The 20825-nt window shown below is 32.4% G+C and overlaps 3 protein-coding genes across 3 annotated transcripts; 1 reads left to right on the top strand and 2 right to left on the bottom strand.

The window, feature by feature from the left end:
* Positions 1–1094: 1094 nt before the first annotated feature.
* LOC108476179 (probable E3 ubiquitin-protein ligase ARI7) lies at positions 1095–8584 on the top strand. The gene is made up of 15 exons (XM_017778301.2): positions 1095–1452; positions 2214–2338; positions 2574–2679; positions 2792–2882; positions 3167–3339; positions 3701–3805; positions 3892–3980; positions 4480–4587; positions 5400–5490; positions 5584–5673; positions 6334–6381; positions 7105–7176; positions 7264–7363; positions 7468–7594; positions 8156–8584. The coding sequence occupies exons 1-15, from the start codon at positions 1255–1257 to the stop codon at positions 8355–8357; spliced, it is 1725 nt and encodes a 574-aa protein (XP_017633790.1). The 5' UTR covers positions 1095–1254; the 3' UTR covers positions 8358–8584.
* Positions 8267–13279, bottom strand: LOC108475383 (calcium-dependent protein kinase 24). The gene is made up of 8 exons (XM_017777343.2): positions 12512–13279; positions 11964–12087; positions 11131–11274; positions 10771–10923; positions 10096–10211; positions 9836–10003; positions 9509–9742; positions 8267–8989 (listed from the first exon to the last, which is right to left on the bottom strand). The coding sequence occupies exons 1-8, from the start codon at positions 13028–13030 to the stop codon at positions 8849–8851; spliced, it is 1599 nt and encodes a 532-aa protein (XP_017632832.1). The 5' UTR covers positions 13031–13279; the 3' UTR covers positions 8267–8848.
* A 1444-nt stretch (positions 13280–14723) lies between these two features.
* On the bottom strand, positions 14724–18851 carry LOC108475384 (ADP-ribosylation factor-like protein 2). The gene is made up of 5 exons (XM_053026356.1): positions 18781–18851; positions 18259–18378; positions 15635–15797; positions 15374–15454; positions 14724–14780 (listed from the first exon to the last, which is right to left on the bottom strand). Exons 1-5 carry the CDS (start codon positions 18849–18851, stop codon positions 14724–14726), a joined length of 492 nt encoding a protein of 163 aa, XP_052882316.1.
* Positions 18852–20825: the final 1974 nt, after the last annotated feature.

Here is a 20825-nt window from a genome sequence, read left to right as displayed (position 1 = left end):
ACAACTATATTAATTAATTTCGTCAAAATATAAAAGATATGAAAATTAATATTATTTTGGAAATAATATAATTAATATATAAATTTGACCCATACAAAATATTAATTGTATATATTTTATTGAATTTATTAATATAAATCGTTATATTAATTAATATCACTCAAAGCATAAAAGATATGAAAAATAATATTCATTACGAAAAAATATAATTAATATATGAATTTGATTCATGCAAAATGTTAATTGTATATATTTTATTGAATTTATTAATATAAATAATTATATTAATTAATTTCGGTCAAAATATAAAATACATAAAATTAATGTTCTTTTGAAAAGAATATAATTCTTCTTTTTTCTAATTTCCATTTGTCTTCTCTATTAATAAAAAAATAACTCGGTTAAGTTCTATCAATTGTTTTTAATTTTCTCTGGAAAGTTCAAGAGAAGTGATTATTTGTTTTTTTACGGATGGACCACGTAGAGGTCAGGATGTTTTTGTTATGACTTGGAATCGACATCAAATCAGTAACATCCTTTCAACGTTTTTAGTAAAGAAAGTATATTTTCAACCCTATTTTAACCCAATTCGTTCCTCGTACATGGATCCTTGACTGTAGATCGTCGAAATAATTTTTCCATTGCATCATAGGTCGTACCAACATTCCCAACAGCAAATTGTGGCCTTGGTCCGAAAAAATGATAAAATTTCATCGTAACTCCTTCAAAATCTTAAAAATTATAACTTAGTATAATAATAAATTTACACTTCAACTTCGAAAAAAATTATGATTCATCTCTAATCTCCTAAAACAGTTTTTTTTCTTCGCCCCTACTGAATAACAGAGTCAGATAATACCAAATGTCTTAAAAAACCATCAGTTCTCGACAAATAACACTTCACAATTTTCCGAAAGAATCAACGGGCAACACTTCAGAAAATTATAACATTTTTAAAATCAATTCCGAACCGAACCGAACCGAACCGAGCCGAGTCCATTAGTAACTTTATTTACTTTACTGTGTAAACTGTAACATACGTGATATTTACCAAAAAAAGGTAAATAGTAATAAATAAAGTAACCAAATAAATATAAATTGTTTGAGTCTACATCTCTTCCTTTACACCTAATTCAATTAAAACTTTCCTCACCAAATTTTCCTTCTCGTTTCTCACCTAAGCTTTATATATATATATTTTCCTTTTTTTCTCTCCATCCAAACAAACCTTTCCGTTTTTAGGTTATTCGAGTGATGGAATCGGAAGACGATATGATTGATGACTCGGTTTCCATGGAAGATGATTTCTACAGCGGCGATTTGAGCTGTTGTTACGACGACGACCCCAATGATAACGATAACGATTATTACTTCGACGATGACAATGATTACGGCTTACTTGAAGATGACGACGATGATGATCAAGATGCCATCGTTTCTCGTCGCCCTCAGGTTATCTTTTTTGATCTTCTTCTTCAATTCCAAAAAAAGAAAAGAAAAAGTGCTTTTTTTATAGCTTAGAAAGGAAGAAAGAAAAAGAGGCTCTGTTTTGAGTTCGTTTAATTTTTAGTGTTTTATTGAATTTGAAGCTACTAAATATAAATTCCATGGAATTACGGATATTTTGATTTTGAAAAATAGATAATTTAGAGAAAATAAGAGCGGAAAGGTAGAATTTTTAGTGAAATTAGTTGATAAAGTGGAGGCGGCAACGCCTGGAATTGATATTAGCAAGGAGGGGAATTTAGATAATAGGACAAGTGGGAAAAAAGGGAAAAAAAGAAGAGGAAAATTCTTGGTAATGTTTGGAAATTTATATCCTTCTGCTGATCAGATCAGTTGTAGAATGATGGAAAAGAGTTTTATTTAGTTTTGCAAGGAATTTGGTAGTTACCATCAATAAAGAGGGATCTATTGGCTTAACATGGTTCTATATGGTGAAATAGTTCTTGGTAAGTTAGTTCTTGGTTACATCTCGATTTTGATCGAACGGTGAAATAGTTTCTAGGTTTGATTTTAGGGTTTGTGTTGTTAATGATGAAGAAAACTGAAAGTGGGCATTAATTACTTGCTCTAAATTCTTTCTAGTTGATAGTAGAATTACTAGGCTTCAAATTCGAAGTTTGGAAGACCAAAAGCATTATGCATTAAATTTGATACAAGTATTTCCAGCTCTATTACCATTATTAACTTGTTTTCATTTGCTGTTTCAGCTAAGTTATACTGTTTTGAAGGAAGCAGATATAAAACAACGACAGGAGGATGATATTTCTAAGGTTTCTACTGTTCTTTCAATATCAAGAGTTGATGCAACCATTTTGCTCCGATACTATAATTGGTAATTTGTTTGTTCTTCATTCTTCTGTTCTTTTGGTGGGAGCTGGTATATTTCTCAAATGCCGAGGTTGCATCTGTCTTTTGTTTTAAGTATTAGTTTTTGTTAGCAAGTGAGCAATTCTGCTTTTTTGGAAAGGTGGATGTGGCTGCTTTAGGTTGCTCTTAGTATTCATGTTACTCTGTTTCTATTACTAGTTTTCAGAAACTTGTTTTCCTGAACATGGTTGGCATAGCAGGAGTGTCAGTAAAGTGCATGATGAATGGTTTGCTGATGAAGGAAGAGTACGGCAATCTGTTGGATTGTTGGAGAGACCAACTGTTCAAGCGTCCAATGCTAAAGAAGTAAGCTTTACAGATCTATGGATTTCCTTATTCTTTTAGAAACTTTTTCTTTTCTAGTTGTTTATCTTTGTGAATTACCTACCTGTGACACATCTTGTTGCTTTCTGATCAGCTTACTTGTGGGATCTGTTTTGAATCTTTCCTGCGTGACAACATTACTTCAGTTGCTTGTGGTCATCCCTTTTGCCTTTCTTGCTGGCGAGGTATCTCTCATATGCTTTGTCTGATAGGTTAATTTTCTACTAATCCAAGTGATAGTTGTAACTGTTTTTCAAATTCTTTGAAATTAACAGTTCTGATGGATATTTCCTTAGTAATGTACCATCATTTGGTATTGGTTATCGATGTTTTAATTTTCGTATATTGTGTTGCTAAATACTAAATTCTGCGTGCTTTGTTTTTTCGAAGTATTTTATGATTGTCTTTTGTTATGCTTTTTGGCATGGAAACTTATATTATTGTTGCTATGTTTGATTTATCATCGTAGGTTACATTTCCACGACCATTTATGATGGTCCTGGATGTTTATCACTTAGGTGTCCAGATCCATCTTGTAATGCTGCTGTTGGCAAAGATATGATCGATAAATTGGCAACTTCAGAAGAAAAAGAAAAATATTCTCGTTACCTACTTAGGTCTTATGTTGAAGACAACAGGAAGGTATGCTTTGTAGTTAAAACCCTGAGATATGCCGTTATTATACAATGGATGATTCTTTCCCCCCTTAAAGTAGGCATCTTGAGATATGCTATTATGATATAAAGAATGATTCCCCCCTTTAATTTTAAAGTAGTCATCAGTAATATGAATTTGTGTGCATGCCAACAATGGACAATTGGGTGGATTCCTCTTGGTGCATGTATGCATGCATGCAAGTGTCCAATCTTGTTTGCCACTTGTGCCATGCATGCAATGGATAAATGAGCATGAATTGCTGGTTCCTTTAGGTGTGATGGGGTTTGTCTTTTTGCTTCTTACCATTCTTGTCCTTATTGCTTCTTTTGTTCATGCTCACTGGTAGACCAAGTGGTGTCCTGCTCCGGGGTGTGAATATGCTGTTGATTTTACCGTTGGCAGTGGAAATTTTGATGTCTCCTGCAACTGCGCATTTAGCTTTTGTTGGAATGTAAGTCCTGACTTTTATATTATAATTTGATTCCATGGGCATTACACTCGAATGGGTATCTAAGTTATGCCAAATCCTGGTCTCAGTGTACTGAAGAAGCTCATCGCCCTGTTGACTGCGAGACTGTGGCAAAGTGGATTTTGAAGAATAGTGCAGAGTCAGAAAACATGAACTGGTAAAGATATGGTTCACACCTACAAGATGAATTTTTTATTCTAGATCTATATGCATTAATCTAATTCTAGAATGAAGTGCTACAGCTGTTTTTCTAAGGTTTGACATATGCTATTCATATTGGTTATTTAGAGAAATAAAAAAGGTTCTATACAAAACATCTTTTCTTCTTTTGTATTGAGTTCCTATATGCCCACATTTTTCCAGTCCTTTATTTTCTTAAGCAAAGGTGAAACGGGAGATGGAGGTATATAAACTAGGTTATCTTCTAGGTTCATTTTCATTTTACTAGCGATACTTTAAATAAACTTTGATGTGACTGAGTGCAACTACTTTTTAATAAATTCATTTTATTACAAAAACAGTCTTCTTAGTTTTACCCTTTTCCACATATAACCCCATTAATTTGTTTAAATAATCTCTTCTCTTGTTAGCTTGGATAGAATATGGTGGAAAATCTTGCTTTCTTGTTTACCATTTTTGTTGGATGTTATGTTCAGGATACTAGCTAACTCCAAGCCTTGCCCCAAATGCAAGCGGCCAATTGAAAAGAACCAAGGGTGTATGCACATGACATGTACACCGCCTTGTAAATTTGAGTTTTGCTGGTAAGCTTCAAATCCTTTGTTGATCCAAGACAAAAGGAACTGCTTCATATGAGACATATTTGTGGTAGTTTTTCACTCTGTCTACTAAGAGTTTATAGCGGGTAGGGTTGGAGCTAGTGGTTTTAAGGTAGGATTAAGGGCTAGGATACAGGGATCAAGCAAGGCTTGATTCAATCATAAGTCTCAAAAGTAGATTGAAATTGAGGGAAAAGATTGCTGGAAATTCTGGATGGTGTGCTGTAAATGGTAAGCCGAGAATACTTGAACAAAAAATAAGTAGGGGGAGGGAGAAAGAGAGAAGAATACAAAATGAGAGGAGAAGAAAAATTTTGGAACCAATGCATTAATAACTTGTAACGAGTTGATTAAAGATTACATTAATTTCTATTTCTGTACCTTTGTTGATTAAGAATCTACCAAAATGTGGAGATTAACAAAGAATCCAAGGCTACCCTTAAATTTTACTGGGACTAGGATTCATAATGGGAATCTAGCCCTTCTTCAAAGAAAAAAAGAATCTAACCCGTAATCTAACTAACTAAAATTCCTGGTATTGGATAAAATAGGCTTAAACTTGTAGAATAATATGAAGTTCTTGAAGTAACATTAAATTATTACTGCAGGTGCATTATTTGCTGAAATTTTGATCCTGTTCCTGAAAAATAATCTACTCAAAATTCATTATAAATAACACAAAATTTCTAAGAGCATATTACAGAAAAGATTGGGAAAGAATTAAGGTCTTCATCTGCTGTATCTCTCTTTATGAAACATTAGTAATCTGCGTATGATTTCAATTTATGTAAATGCAGGTTATGCCTTGGTGCATGGGCAGAACATGGTGAGAGAACTGGTGGTTTCTATGCTTGTAATCGTTATGAAGCTGCTAAGCAAGAGGGTGTGGTATGGAGACTAATAATGTGTTATTGGTCGTTGGTTTTTTACAATCTGCTTAAGTGTTGGGCTGGTGACTCATGATTCTATTATTGCTTGCAGTATGATGAGGCTGAAAGAAGGCGAGAAATGGCAAAGAACTCCTTGGAGAAATACACCCATTATTATGAACGTTGGGCAAGCAATCAATTGGTACTTTGAAGTCTTACCCTAAACCCTCAAGAAATTTCTTCTTCTTTAGTATTTTCTTAAATAAAAACCTATAGGATTTTATCTGCTTTAAAATTGTATTACTGACTCAAAATCCTAGATGTTTCATGAGAAACATGAGCCTTTATATGCCTATGTATCTAACAATGGTGTTTGACATGCCAAGAATTTCTTAAGTTTTATATGAGCCAGCAACTTATTACATGTAAAAGATACAGCAGGTGATGAAGAGGGGAAAGTAGGGAAGAAAACAATGTGAATGCTAGGCCTTTGTTATCCTAGATACATAAGAGTCATTATCTGCTTATATTTTCACATAAAAGTGGCACACTTGAGACTTTTGCTCTTTGATGTGCCACCTTTGATATTGCACATGAATAGAAGATCCTATCTTCTGCTTCATTTGGAGTAACTAGTAACTATATTCTATTGGCAGCTTGGCAAGTATATGTAGAGAAAGTTGATAGCTTTAGTAGAAAACAATGAGTTGGCATTTTTTTGAAATATCATTTAGGATGTTATATAATTCTATGTTTGGTTTATCTTAGCTTTCTCTTTTGTTTCCTTTTCCTGATTATTGTGGGTGAAATATTGAATTTTGCTGTCAACAAATTTGCATAACCTGAAAATTCCTATTTGCAGTCAAGACAGAAGGCTCTTGCAGATTTACATCAAATGCAAACCGTGCATGTAAGTTCTTACCACCTCTCTTTTTAATTTTTAGATGTGCATCTTGGTATCCTTCTTTAATTCTTTCTTTAACAGTATTATTTTGCTGTGGTTCTATACCTTCATCATTGTGGCTCAGTTAGCTGGTTCAATTGTCAATTAAACTTGCTTCTGATGATTTTTTCTTTGTGTGAAGTTTAAAAACTAATTTTCAACAAAAGCAGCACTTAAAAATGATATTTTGGAGTTTTCACTATAGAATGAAAAACTTTACTTTTTTCTGGAGTTTAGCTTATGCTCTCAAATTATTGTTGTTTGAAATAGTTTCTTGAAGGAATTGTGTTGTAATAACACTTATTGGCTTACTGCTATGTTTTTTGGGGAGGGTGGAAAAGAGGAGTAATATTACAGTTGAGATTTGTAACAACGTGTGCTATTATTTTACTTCAATTGTTAGATTAAAAGTTTTTCTTCCGATTCTTTCCTTCCAAATGAACTATTAGAATCATCTATAACAATGATGATGCTCCTACGAATTATTTGAAGCATCTTTCCAGATGGTTGGTTGTGCTTGGAAGTTCTGCAGCGGGGGTTCAATTTGTTTGAAATCAGCTTTAAGATGGTTCCATATTGTCATCAAAACTGATATGACCTCATAGCTACATCAGTACCATCTGACATAGCTTTTTGTTGTCTTCTTTTAATATGTATTAATTTCTGAGAAAATTTCTTTAATTTTATCAGCTTGAGAAGCTTAGTGACTTGCAATGCACTCCCGAGTCTCAACTTAAGTTTATAACAGAAGCATGGCTTCAGGTAAATGATAGTCATTCAAGCATCATCTGCTATCCTTTTCTCAGAAAAATAGGCAATTCACGTTTTGTGATGTGTCAAATGTTGCAGATAGTTGAATGTAGACGAGTTCTCAAATGGACTTATGCATATGGATATTACCTTCCAGAGCATGAGCATGCTAAGAGACAGTTTTTTGAGTACCTTCAAGGTATATGCAGATTTCAAAAGAATTCTTGGACGAAATACATATGTTCAGAAATTTATTTTTTTAAATGGATTGTTATACTATGACCTATATTGCATTTTGTTTAGGGGAGGCGGAGTCAGGCTTGGAAAGGCTTCATCAGTGTGCTGAGAAGGAATTAAATAAATTTGTTACCGGTGATGGCCCATCAAAGGAGTTTGATGACTTTCGTGCAAAGTTAGCTGGGCTAACTAGGTATGTTTATGTTTACTTGTGAACCACTGACTTGGTGTTTGTATTGAACAAAATTGTTGGGCAATTTTGCTACTATTCATTTTTTTTGAGCACTTGTGTGGCTGTGTCACACATTTAGACATCAGTATGAGGATATGACCCTTCAAGAATATTCCAAATACACGGAAAAATTTAAAAAAAAAAAATTTAACAGTCCTGCATGCATACCAGTATTCGGCATTCACACCCGTATCCAGCTATCCAAGTAACATAGTTCTTGGTTAATCTGGGTCTCTATTTTTCCAATCTTGAATCAGTAGGGAATAAAAATGAAACCTATCTTGTTTACATTCGGAGGGGCTCATGAATTATTCATTATTTATTTTCTCTCATGCTTTTGAATTTTTACACTTGTTTGTCTGTCTTACTCCATTTGTTTATCTTCTTTGCACTACTCTCGACATTGAGCTTTTTTCTTGTACATTTAACCACGTTTAGTCAAATTGTTCCTCGAGTAACTGGATCTGGAATGATTGTGAACGTGTTTTCTGATTCAAATTCTGCTGCATTTCTCTTTTACAGTGTGACAAAAAATTACTTTGAGAATTTGGTTAGAGCACTTGAGAATGGCCTGGCAGATGTCGATTCCCAGGCTGCAGCTGCCTGCAGTAAGACAACGAGCTCGAAAAATACGGGTGGGACTAGCAAGACAAGAGGGGGCAGGGGAAAAGGGAGTTCTAAATCTGGTGGTTCCGGCAGAAATGTAGATGATACAAGTAATTAGTCTTGTAACCCTGCTCTCCCTTCTAGTTTCCACATTCCATAAATTGTTGGTGTGCGAAAAATACAAAAGTCTATTTGTCGGTGGAGCCTACTGTATAACGCAAGTGTGCTCTTTTGATGTATATATCGATATCTATATCTATATCTATATCTATATAATATATGTACACATACATATACACGACATATTACCATATATATAACCTGCCAACTTGCTTTTCTTCTTGACTTATGGTATTATGTTCCATGGTTTATCAGCTTTGAATGCAAACATATATGTTAGTATATATATATATATGAAAAATAATACATTTACCTTGTTTCTTGTACAATTTGTAGTATTAAGATTCACTTTAGAGCTCATGGTAGGGGACATTTTAGAATAAAAATAAAGCTGAAACATATGATCAGTTAAAAGAATCGGGGGTTCAAACAATAATTTACAGATGAAGAAATCAATTGAAAATTTTGGAAATTTGGGGCCTAGATCTGTCATTTTAGTTGGCCAGACTGTCTTAATATTTTGATACTCACTGCATTTATCAATGCTCTAGAATATTGGCGAGAAGCCATTTTCCAGTCCATGCCTGTTAGCATCATTGCCTTGAACTCTTGGTAACTGATTCGACCATCCTACAAAAAATTGGAAAGAGCCAATTCAACCAAATATCTTAAAGTCATAAAACAATCAAACATTGTATGAATCTTAGGACTCATGTTTAGCTTAGTGGGTTTGGAAAATTGAGCTTAAGTTGGAATCTTTAGGCATTCAAAGTTAGTTGTTTTTAAAACTCAGGTGTAGTTCAGTTGTTTCGTTCAATCAGGTTTTTAGTTGGTTCAACATCTATTATTGGGGGTGTAACTAAGTTAAGCTAACTCGAGGCTAGATTCATCTTGCTCATTTAGTAAAAGGTGAACTAATTCTCATATTCGATTCCAAACTTGATTATCTATGCTCAAGTTAAAGAATTAAGACACTTAATTTTGGCTTTTATTTAATATCACGACTTTGACAATGATTAAATCAAATTAGAGTTTTGTTTTTTTTTGCCAAGTTCAACCTAAAGTAGTTTGAGAGCATAATATCTTACTTTTTCCTCCATTTTTTAATAATATTCTTTGCATAGAAAAAGTTGAGTTGAAAAGGAGAACCTTATCCTTGTCAACATCTTGCATGATATCCTTAATGAGCTGTTCATTGTTGGGACCAGGGTCATCTTGCATTAAAGTTTCTTTCAATTCTTCAAATTCGATATAACCACTTTGGTTCTTGTCAAAGTGATTGAAAGCTTGTGCTAGATGCTCGTCGTTCCCTATCCTTTTCAAATGAACCACCATTATCACAAATTCCTCACAGCTCAGTGTCCCATTCCCATCGATGTCCGCCTTTTTCCACAGAAAGACTCGAGTTTCAGTTGATATTCTTTTACTATTGATTATGTCCGCAACCGTAATAATAATTAAAAAAAAGCAACTTACTGCTTCCATTAACATCCGGACATCGGGATCACCAACAGAGTGACCCATTTTCTGAAGTCCGTCTCTTAATTCCTCGAACGACAAGTATCCATTCTCATCGGTGTCCATCATGTTGAACATTTCGATAATCACATCGATTTGTTCGTTCGGCAAGTTGTCGGCAACCACCTGGAAGAGTAGTACAAAATGAACGTTTTGTTAGCGCTTTTGGATATTACCGATTCAAACACTTAGGGAAGGTGTTATTTTGAGAGGCTTACCCTTAGAACTTTCTTCTTGAACTTGCCCATTAGTGAGAACTGCTTAATCCTTGCTCCCACATTTTCTCCTAGATTGAAGTTTGGAGCATTTTGCAAGTTTTGTATCCATGGATGTTCTTCATAAAACAAATAAAGGAATCATGTTAGCTACTCGGATTTCAAGTATGAGTGTCGGATATGGGTAAATTTGTTAGTTTTAATCTGAATTTGATTTGATCATAAAAATAAACAATTGAACTCAAATGGACTCGAATTCCACTTATCTTGAATTCAAAACTAATCCGAACCTAAAATAATCTTAACATGAAACAACCCTAACCCAAAATGACTTGAATTAGTGACTCATAAAAACATGAACTCGAAATTATCCAAACACAAAATGGTCTGAAATAAAAATCATGATCCCTATATTCAAATGTCTTGAACCCCCAAACGCCAAACTTATTCATGACCAAATAGATGTTAGACACAAGTGTCGGTTACGACCTACTTCAAGAAAAATAAAGAATCGAAACAAAATAGGGTTCAGATGTACTGAAACTTGTTCATTTCAACTCTTACAATGAAGTGTATCACATTGCACTAAAGAATAAACAACGGTTCACCTTTGAATCATAGTAAAAATAATGACCATAATATTAGACTATCCTCGCATGCAATAAAGAATAAACGTACCAAGCACCTCTTGAAGGGATATGCGAGTGTAGGGATTAGGATCAAGCATGCTTCTAACAAGGTCCTTTACTTCAGCTGAAACTTTAGGCCATGGATCCCTTTCAAAATCTATCACCCCTCTTATTATTGCACGGGCAATTCCTTCTTCAGTATCTGCACCAACCCAATTTATTGTTTTTTCAATACGCATACATCTATTTATATCGAGCTAAGGCCGATTCTATTAGGAGAATAAGTGTTGTCCGTCGAAAGTTGATGGATTTTTCAATGGGTCGGTATTATTTTCAAGGTTGTAGATTTTTATTGACGGAATCGACTTTCCGTCACTAATATTAACAAAAAAAAAGGAAATAGAAATACCAGCCCAAAAGGGAGGAACGCCACAGAGGAGGATATAAAGGATGACACCAGTGCTCCAAATATCAATTTCTTTCCCATAATTTCGCCTTAGAACCTCTGGAGCCATGTAATATGGACTTCCCACTATGTCACTGAAACGTTCACCTGCCATCCATTGCCATATCAATTATCTTAATATTAAATTTTTTTTATGAAAGGTCAATGTCTTTCCCGATTTAAATTGAAATTGTAATTGATGTGAATTGAATATTTTCTTATAATTTTTACAATAATACTGATTAACTAAGTCTTTTCTTAGACTCGAAGTTTTACTTAGTCGAACTTAACAAATAGATTCACATTTCATGAGTTTAGATTCAGAAAAACTTGAATCTCAATATATATAACCGATTTCTTGAAAAAATAAACTTTTCTTTTTTGAAGGGTTAGAATTGAAATTTAAAATTTAAGGGATCAAATGAAAATTTATCTATTAAATTCACTTAAAATTTTGAACTTTATAGAATATTTTTTTTCCATTCTGAAGAGCCAAAGTCCTTGTCTACCCCTTTAGCGCTAACATATGTAGGAGTTCGATATGTAATTAATACAAGTGTAAATTAAAAAAAATCATACAAGTTCGTACCCTCACAATAGACATGTTTAAAGGTCGGAAAGAACAATCTTAACCTGTATTGAATTGGGTTTGAATAAGAATTTTCAACAAGGTTAACTTGAATTTCCATTTATGGATAAACATATATTTTTAAATTTAAATAATAAAGCATAGATCGTAAATAAATCTATCTATATATATATAACACATAAATATCGAAGACAAATAAAAAATTTACCAGGTTCATAGAAAATGGAGAGACCAAAATCAATTACTTTAATTGGTGCAGTCTCGCTTTCATCAGCCAGCAAGAAATTCTCTGGTTTTAAATCCCTATGTATAACTCCATGTTCATGGCACACCTGCCACAATTTATTATCACTAATTTTTAAATTTATATTAATTAATCTATTTTATTATTACATGTCCTTCAAATTAATTAATTTCCACATTGGAACATAATTAAAAAGATTAGTTTATAATTTTAAAACTCAGGCCAAAATTTTGCATATTTCTTTTGATTTTCATATAAATTTACTATTCTCTTAATCAATCTGGGCAACGAGTATGATTAGAATTTATTAAAATATTAAAAAATAATAAAAAATGTAAAATTATACAAATTGATACTTCCTCTGTATGTAATGAAAAATGTTGGTATTTTTAATTATATCTATAATATCTGACTAATTTATTTTTAAATATCAACAATAAAAGAAAAAAGAGTTAGCGACGAAACAAAAGATTTGGTGATGGAGAAAATGATTTAGTGACGAATGATATTACCTTAACAATCTCCAAAATAGTTTTAATAACTTTAGCAGCTGCTCGCTCCGTATAATGACCTTTAGCGACGATTCTATCAAAAAGTTCACCTCCACGGCAAAGCTCCATTACAAGATAAACAGCTTCATCATCTTCAAAAGCATCCTTATAACTCACCAAATTCGGATGCTTAGGCAAATGCCTTAAGATCTCGACTTCTCTTTGTACGTCTTCGATGTCAATATCCGTCTTTAGCTTCGCCTTCGATATCTTCTTGCACGCATAGGCTTCCCCAGTTTCAAGCTCAAAGCATTGATAAGTTATCCCAAACTCACCCCTCCCCAATTCATTCCCGATCTCGTATTTATGCAAGATGTTCTCTTCTAATGGATTTTTCAGAACCTTGTTGTTACTCGTCCGCAAGCTCTTCGATTTCCGTGAACATTTCGAGTTGAAATATGGTCGACTAGATTTTGATTTTGGGTAGTCACCTTTTCTTACTCCTATAAGTTTCGACGGTCTAGCGACGCAACTTCCCATGGGATGGCAAAGATTATTATTATTATTATTATGATAATTATAATGAAAATTGAGTGGATTAGGGTTGATTTTTTAATGATGTTTTAGGTTATAAAATATCCCATAGGAAACAAGGAGAAAGATTTTTTTTTTGTTTGGATAGAAAGAAAATGTAAACCCTAGCAAAGAAACTGAGGGAGAGAAAAAAGAGAGACCAAATTTGGTTTATTTTGAATTATTTTTTAGAAGAAAATTGAGTTAATTGGTTTTTGTTAGATTTGTCTCCTCATTTTCTTAAGACAGTTTAAATATAGATTCTATTTATCATTAATTACACTTAATTTTTGAGATTTTAATGCTTTATTACTAGAACCTCTAAAATCTAGGATTTTTCCCTTTTGTAATATATATTTTTATTAATGGTGCCAATCTAAATTAATATTTAAGTATTTTTTTGAATAATCTCATTATAAATTTGTATCATATATATCGCTCTTTTTGGGAGCATGCCTAGAGTTATCCATAACCCATAAATAAGAGGATAATATGCTACAGTGTATTCGAACCCACGTCCTCCTGCATTAGCGATAATGCCCATGTCAATTGAGCTATAAATGATAATTAAGGTTTTATTAAAAAGATAAAAAAAAATCATATACAATTTTTTATCCTTTCAAAAAAAGATGTATTTTAACCAAAGGGTAAGAAAATTAACTCTAATTAAATGTGAATAAATAACACATAAGCACAATTTTTTGAAGGTTAAAAATAATAAATAACATATAAGTACAATTAACTCTACTTGAATACTAATGGTTCTGTAATGTTTGATGATGACTCTGCTTCACTAAGAGGAAGTGTGTGAGACAAAGTTGGGAATTGGATCTTTGGCTTTAACAAATTCTTAGGGAGTTATTCAGTGTTCGATGTTTAATTGTGGGGCGTCTTAGATGGTTTAGACATCTTGATTGACTGAGGCTACTGGTTTAGACGAATAGTCTTGACACTACAAGAAAACAGACTTTTAGCGGCGTTTTTTTGCCTTTAGCGGCGCTTAGAAAAGCGCCGCAAAAAACGTCGCTATATGCAAAGCCGCAAAAATTAGTAGCGTTTTTTTAAAAAAACGTCGCTAAAGACCAGGACCTTTAGCGGCGTTTTTCTCGCAAAGGCCGCTAAAGACCATGACCTTGAGCGGCGCTTTTTCCGCAAACGCCGCTAAAGACCATGACTTTTAGTGGCACTTTTTTCACAAACGCCGCTATAGAATAGACCGTTAGCGACGCTTTTCACATAGACGCCGCTAAAAAATATAACCTTTAAAAAATATATTTTAATTAAATAATATTTATTTTCTATGATTAATATTATATTATGTTTTATTTTTGAAATTTAAACTTTAAACTATATACTTTTAAGGATAAATAAAAAATATTAATTAAATTAAATTTTCTATTAAAATTTTAACTTTAAAACTAAATATAAAAATTAATGAATTTAAATATTATGTTTAAATAAATGGGCATTCTACCTCACACTCATCTAATCTATATTAACTCAGCCAATTATAAAAGAAGCTACAAAACTCGTAATAATTAACCATCATGGTTAAAGAAGCTAGTACACAAACCCTGTTTTCATAACACAAAATTCAAGTTTCGACTAAGATGAATGACCAAGGAATGCAACATTAAATAACGTTCCACTTGAAGAAGTGCTAAGCCTTGGCTTTTCCAGCTTGAAGGGATTGAATCCTCTGCCGCACCTTCAATATCTAAAGGATGCAAAACCAAATGATCAGATTCATTATCACTTTGGCAGATAAATCTAGTTACAATCTATTATCCACACCGAGGTGCCTAGATTCTAGACTCTAAAGTTTGATATTAAGAGGACACAAACATTTCCCGGTGGTTTTACAATATAATTCAACACAATTTGATTTCATATCTAGAGCACATTAATAGAAACTCATACTGATGGTTGTTATTCCAGTTTAAGAGATACAAACTTCCATAAAACCCAAAAATCATATGGATTCATGTAAAAAGCATATGATAAATGCTAATAGCATTAGTTAAAATATTGCATGATGTCTGCTAATGAAAAAAAGGATATCCTTAACATCATTTTAAAGATCAGCCAGCATGCAATAGAGCACATAATTAAAAAAATTTAACTAGAGGGGCAAATTTAAAGGTAAGCAGGGACTTGACTCTTCAAAAATGAAACCAAATTTGGTGTCTTCAAATTAAGAACTAAACATTGCATTCACGGTTTTGCAGTCTAACAAACATAGACAAAGACAACGAAATTAAAAAATTAACAAGCTAAAGTAAGTACTTAATTATCAACTAGTAATCTTACTTTAGCAATTTCAGCTTGTGTAAGAGCACCTTTTATGTCCTGTTTGTTTGCTAGTATTAACAAGGATGCTCCTGATAACCTCTGCAACACAAAGAAAGCATAAGCCATAGTTTACATTGCACGGCATTAGCTTGCAAGGTTTCGTTTTCTAATATTTATTGCAGCAACCTCAAACTGTTATAGTAAGATGGATAGCTTCACCGTAATGAATATAAGACGTGCATTTGATGGGGAAAAAAACAAGTCAAATTAACATCTTACCTCTTCCTTTAGAAGATTATCCAGTTCCATTTTGCAATCATCTAATCTTCTAAGATCTGAGCTATCAACAACCCAAACCAAACCATCTGTTTGCTCAAAATAGTTCCTCCAATATGATCTTATAGTTCTTTGACCACCTACATCCCATATATTCAGAGTATATCTGCCGAAACCCAAAATCAAATCTAATTCAACATTACAAATCATAAATATAATGAAGAAAACTACAAAAAGAAACAATCCAAAAATTTTTATTTTCAAACACTTGGTGAGCTCAGGTAGTTAATGATTAGAAATTGTTAAAAAATGCGAAAGTTTTACTTCTGGTATGTGATGGTTTTGATGTTGAAGCCAAGAGTAGGACTAATTACGCTTGTATCCTCTCCGTTAATCTTCAAAACAATTGTGGTATTCCCTGAATTATCAAGCCCACTGCGCCAACAATTCGGTATAATTATGAATACAAATTATCGAATGAACAAAAAGAAGAAAAAAATTGAAAGGAGAGAAAAATGTGAAACTTACACCATAAGGATTCGCATTTCCTTTTCTTTTCTCTTGATTTTCATGAAATATTATGCTTAATTTAATATAATTATATATGAAATATAAATTAATTAATATAAATTGTTAAATTAATGATACATAAAATATTACAAAATTATAAATATAATGATAAATACCAAACGGCATATTAATCCCAAACTTTGTTGAGGGCAAGTCAATCTTGGACCTTCAAACGGTGGATGAATTGAGCTTAGGGTGTTTATACCTATTTTTATTTTCGGAGTTGGCTATAATAAGTATGATGAACTTGAAATTAGATCTAACATCATAGTACAAAACTGACTTTTCCATAAATACAGAAAGAAAGGCTACTAATTTGATCCAAACACAAGATTTACAATTTCACATTCTCTAAACACACAGTTTATCCTAATTAACCAAGCAGGCACATACTATTATAGCATCACAGCAAAAATAGAGAAACCTTAACCTATGTAGGTTGGCACTGTTTAAGGTGAGATAAATATAAAAACACATATATAGATATATGATGCTTAAGTTATGCTTATGCAATCCCTGACATATTTTACAGATAGCATGCGTTTTCACCAACCAAAACCATATTCCACTGCCAGGAAATGGATCCACAGATCAATACTGGATCATCACCATATTCTAGTAATTATATTTATATTTTTACAAGCAGCATATCATAACTCAATATGATAGAAGATGCAAATAATGAGTGTTCAAGGACAAATGGAAGTACTATAATGGGATGAATGATGAATAAAAACAACTGCAGTCTGCAAGTAAAAAAGGGCTCATGCTCAAAAAGTATCATGCAATGCTTGTTCACAATAATACAAACATGTTATTTTTGGGCCAGTTAAATTCAATAGAGAGGCCAATTATTATATATGTTTGAATTCAAATGCAACTAAATAAGGATGAAAAATTATTGTTAAGGACATTAAGCTAAAATTAGCATATAATAAAACTTTTAAGTTATATCATTTTTAAAAATTATTAAAATATGTTAATTTATAATTTTTAATTAAGTAATAATGTGTAATATGAATTTTTATTAGTGATGTAATTATTTATTTACATAATATTTTTCATTGATCCAAGTCCATTAGACTATTATTTTACAAGTATTTTTTAATAATATTTAACATACAAAATATTAAGAATATCTAGCATATTTAAATAACATATATTAGGTATAAAAATATTTTATGATATAATAGGTTAGAAAGAAATGGATAAAAGAGAGTACATTTGATAAGAATAAACACTAGTTGCTGCAACAGGTGCTTAACCCTCCAGTGAAAATATTGCCGTCAGTTGGGAAATCTCACCTCAATGGAGGAGATCCAAGACTTGGGCATCACTTCAGCTTACTCCAATTTTTGCACTACAAATTCAAACGCCCTAGCCCCTGTTACATCCAAAGGGGGACTATTTTTTTTTTCAATTTTAGGTTTTGTTGAGAAAATTTAAGTGCTTCTGACCCTTCTTTTATAAAATTGGGCTTCTTGACTTTCTGTAATTTGCAGGATTTCTCAAACTCATAATTTCTCTATGAAAAAAGTGCGTATCAAACAAGCTTAATCAAGTCACTGTCAATTTTTCCGCACTTCGACTTCCATTATTTTAATTTATTTTTTATAAAAATATTTTAAAAACTAAAATATTCAAAGTTCTGAAAACATATTTTTACACCGAAAAAATAAATTTATAAAATCAACGTGAAACAAATTTGACCACTAAAAGACATAATATGACAACTTGGACATAGAAAGCTTCTACTCAAAACTTCTCACTCTGCTCGGCTCGATTTCAGTCCTAACTCACCCAATCCAATATTTTTCATCACAGGGTGAAACATGTGGAATTTTTTAAAAAATGGGGCCTAGATAGATTTTGTAAAGCCTGTTCCAACCAGTCTTGGATCATTCGATAAGATGAAACAATACAAAAAGGAGGAAAAGGGTTACAAACAACATTGATTCACAGACCAAAATCATGCAGCTCAGTTACAAACACCCCATAAAAAAAAAGCCATAAGGGATTGGAAAAAGGAAATGACCTTTAAACTGATCTTTACTAACAATAAATTTGTTCCTGGTGAAAAAGAAAGCCTTATCTGCAAAGGAAACACTTCTTGTGATTGACCCTCAGCAACACAATAGTACCTCTCATTTTCCTCTGACGTTTTGGAGTCATTGTGCCTATAAAAGACGAGCACACGAATACTCAAAAAGGATTGTAGAATCAACATCTCCTTAGAAAACAAAAGGTAAGTACTATAAGTTGTCACTAAACCATATTCCCCATCATAACACATTCAAGAAAATGCTTTCCATGAAACAAAGGCAGCCATACCAAGACATTCATAGAAAATGGTCAAAACTATTTCAGCTAGATAAGATTTTAGTTTATTTCAAAACCTATACTACATCAAACGGAGGGAGGGTGTAGTACGGAAGTATTAGACTAAATAAATATAAAAAAAGCTGAAACATAAATCTCTCTATTACAGTCTAGCGAATTGCCTAGCAGGAGCATTCCAGTAAGTCTTACTAGACTAGATAATGAAACACTAAAAGCATTGTGAAACAAACTTGCCTCACCATTTAAGAGTACGCAGCCACAATGCTTCCTTAACCAAGGCATATTCACGGCTTGAAACCCCTTTGTCCATCTTAACCCTAGTCCCTTAACTCTCTTCCTTCCTCAAGTCCAGTACAATTTCAGAATCGGTATTGTCATAGTTGGATAACACATTGTACAAAATGCCTACTATTTCATCAGCAACGCTTCTTTGAGCCTTCTTCCACCATCTGAAATTAAAAGGAATTTATAATTGCAAAAAAAATATATATACAAATAAGGGGCAAAACCCTATGAATCGATTTTTATAGCAAGCAAGTGAAAAACAGAACCATGCAACTGATTAAAACTTAATTCAAGATAAAAATAATAACAATAATAAGCTATCAAATCATTCCAGCAAAGAAGATAAGAAAAAGGATAATTTCTTTATTCCAACATTTTCTAAACCCAAAATCCAGTTCACATTGTGTCTCTTGTTCTTCCGGCCGCCAACCAGAAGAGGTAAAAAACAAAATTAAAGACGCACCTATACGGAAATAGGTAGAGTTTCTGGCGATTAGCCTCCTCCTCGTCGGTTTCATCATAATCGTCGCGATCGAGGCGTGAGGAGAGAGGGCGCTTTCAAGCGTAAGGGTTGCAATCGAGGTCGAAGAGGTGATCGTCGTCCTCGGAGGAGATTTCATAACAGCTTCAACATACAACTTAGACGCAATGTTTGCACCTTTTTCCATCAAATCCCCTATTTTTTAACTTTCTCAGCAGTATCATCAACACCACTGAGTTCAGCTTTTGCCTCACGTTCCATTTCTTCCTCGAATCGCCTGAACTCATCCACGGCGGTTCCCATGACTGAGTCAAAATAATCCTTTGCTTGTTGCATGACCAATTTTAGGGGGGAAATTAGAGGTTTCAGGGGGAAAATTTGGGGATAAAAGGGCGCCACTTTTTTTATTGCATTTTTTTGTGGCGATTTTATAAAAAAACGCCGCTATTGCATATTTTTTTGCGTTTTTCATAAAAACGCCACTAATCTCTATTTTATATTTTATTTTATTTTTGTATGTCATTTTATTTGTTATCAATGTTGTTATTTATTTATTAATGTTTTTTAAATTTAATATTTAAATATATCAAATGGTTTAGATTAAATATTTTTAAAATAAAAGTATTAATTAGTTGTATAAAATTTTATCATTTAACAAATATCAAGTAAACCTTAAATCCTAAATCATTTAATATATATAAAGTTTATCTATTATCTCTTAAATAATTTAAACTATAATCATAATTTTAAGATATTAAAATTAAAATTATCTCTTTACAATCATATAATAAATTATTTAATATATAAATTAAAAACACTAATTAATCTAAACCCTTAATCCCTAAACTCTAAACTCTAAAATCCTAAAATATAAACCATTAACCCTAAACCCATAACCCATAACCCCTAACCCTTAAACTTTAAACCCCAACCCTTAAACCATAATACATAAACCTTAAAATAGTAACTCATAAACCTTAAACCCTTAATCATATACCCTAAATCATAAACCCTAAACTATAATGATTAATTGATTCAATATTTTTAAATTAATATTATCTTTTTTACAATTATATAAGAAAATATTTATCATATAAATTAAAAACATTAATTAATTAAACCCTAAATCCTAAATCCTAAAGTATAAACTCTTAATCCTAGACCCCTAACCCTTAAACCATAATCCCTAAGCCCATAATCCGTAAAACTTAAAATAGTAACTCGTAAACCTTAAACCCTTAACCATATGCCCTAAATCATAAACCTTAAACTATAATGATAATTAATTCAATATTTTAAAATTAATACTATCTCTTTTACAATTATATAAGAAAATATTTAACATATGATGTACATCAACATCCACGTGATGTTTTTTGGGGTTTAGTATTTTAGGGGTTATAGTTTACGGTTTAAGATTTTTTAAGGTTTAAGAGTTTAGTGTTTTAAGGATTATAGATTAGTCTTTATGATTTTTTTTTGGGGGGGGGGGGTTTAGACTTTTAGCGGCGTTTTACC

The sequence above is a fragment of the Gossypium arboreum genome, chromosome 3 (genome assembly GCF_025698485.1).
Source record: "Gossypium arboreum isolate Shixiya-1 chromosome 3, ASM2569848v2, whole genome shotgun sequence".
Lineage (NCBI taxonomy): Eukaryota > Viridiplantae > Streptophyta > Magnoliopsida > Malvales > Malvaceae > Gossypium > Gossypium arboreum.
Note: the sequence above shows the minus strand (reverse complement) of the source record. Positions and strands in the feature narration are given on the sequence as shown.

Bases quoted from the DNA above. Each gene is read 5' to 3' on its own strand.
- LOC108476179 (XM_017778301.2), top strand. From the start codon at position 1,255: ATGGAATCGGAAGACGATATGATTGATGACTCGGTTTCCATGGAAGAT. The intron at 2,883-3,166 runs GTATCTCTCATA...TTATCATCGTAG, and splicing joins TTGCCTTTCTTGCTGGCGAG to GTTACATTTCCACGACCATT. The intron at 3,806-3,891 runs GTAAGTCCTGAC...TCCTGGTCTCAG, and splicing joins CATTTAGCTTTTGTTGGAAT to TGTACTGAAGAAGCTCATCG.
- LOC108475384 (XM_053026356.1), bottom strand. From the start codon at position 18,851: ATGGACAAAGGGGTTTCAAGCCGTGAATATGCCTTGGTTAAGGAAGCA. The intron at 18,379-18,780 runs GTGAGGCAAGTT...CGTCTTTTATAG, and splicing joins TGGCTGCGTACTCTTAAATG to GCACAATGACTCCAAAACGT. The intron at 14,781-15,373 runs GTAAGATTACTA...TGCATCCTTTAG, and splicing joins CACAAGCTGAAATTGCTAAA to ATATTGAAGGTGCGGCAGAG.
- LOC108475383 (XM_017777343.2), bottom strand. From the start codon at position 13,030: ATGGGAAGTTGCGTCGCTAGACCGTCGAAACTTATAGGAGTAAGAAAA. The intron at 10,004-10,095 runs GTAAGCCTCTCA...CTACTCTTCCAG, and splicing joins TCAAGAAGAAAGTTCTAAGG to GTGGTTGCCGACAACTTGCC. The intron at 9,743-9,835 runs GTAAGTTGCTTT...CTGTGGAAAAAG, and splicing joins TCCGGATGTTAATGGAAGCA to GCGGACATCGATGGGAATGG.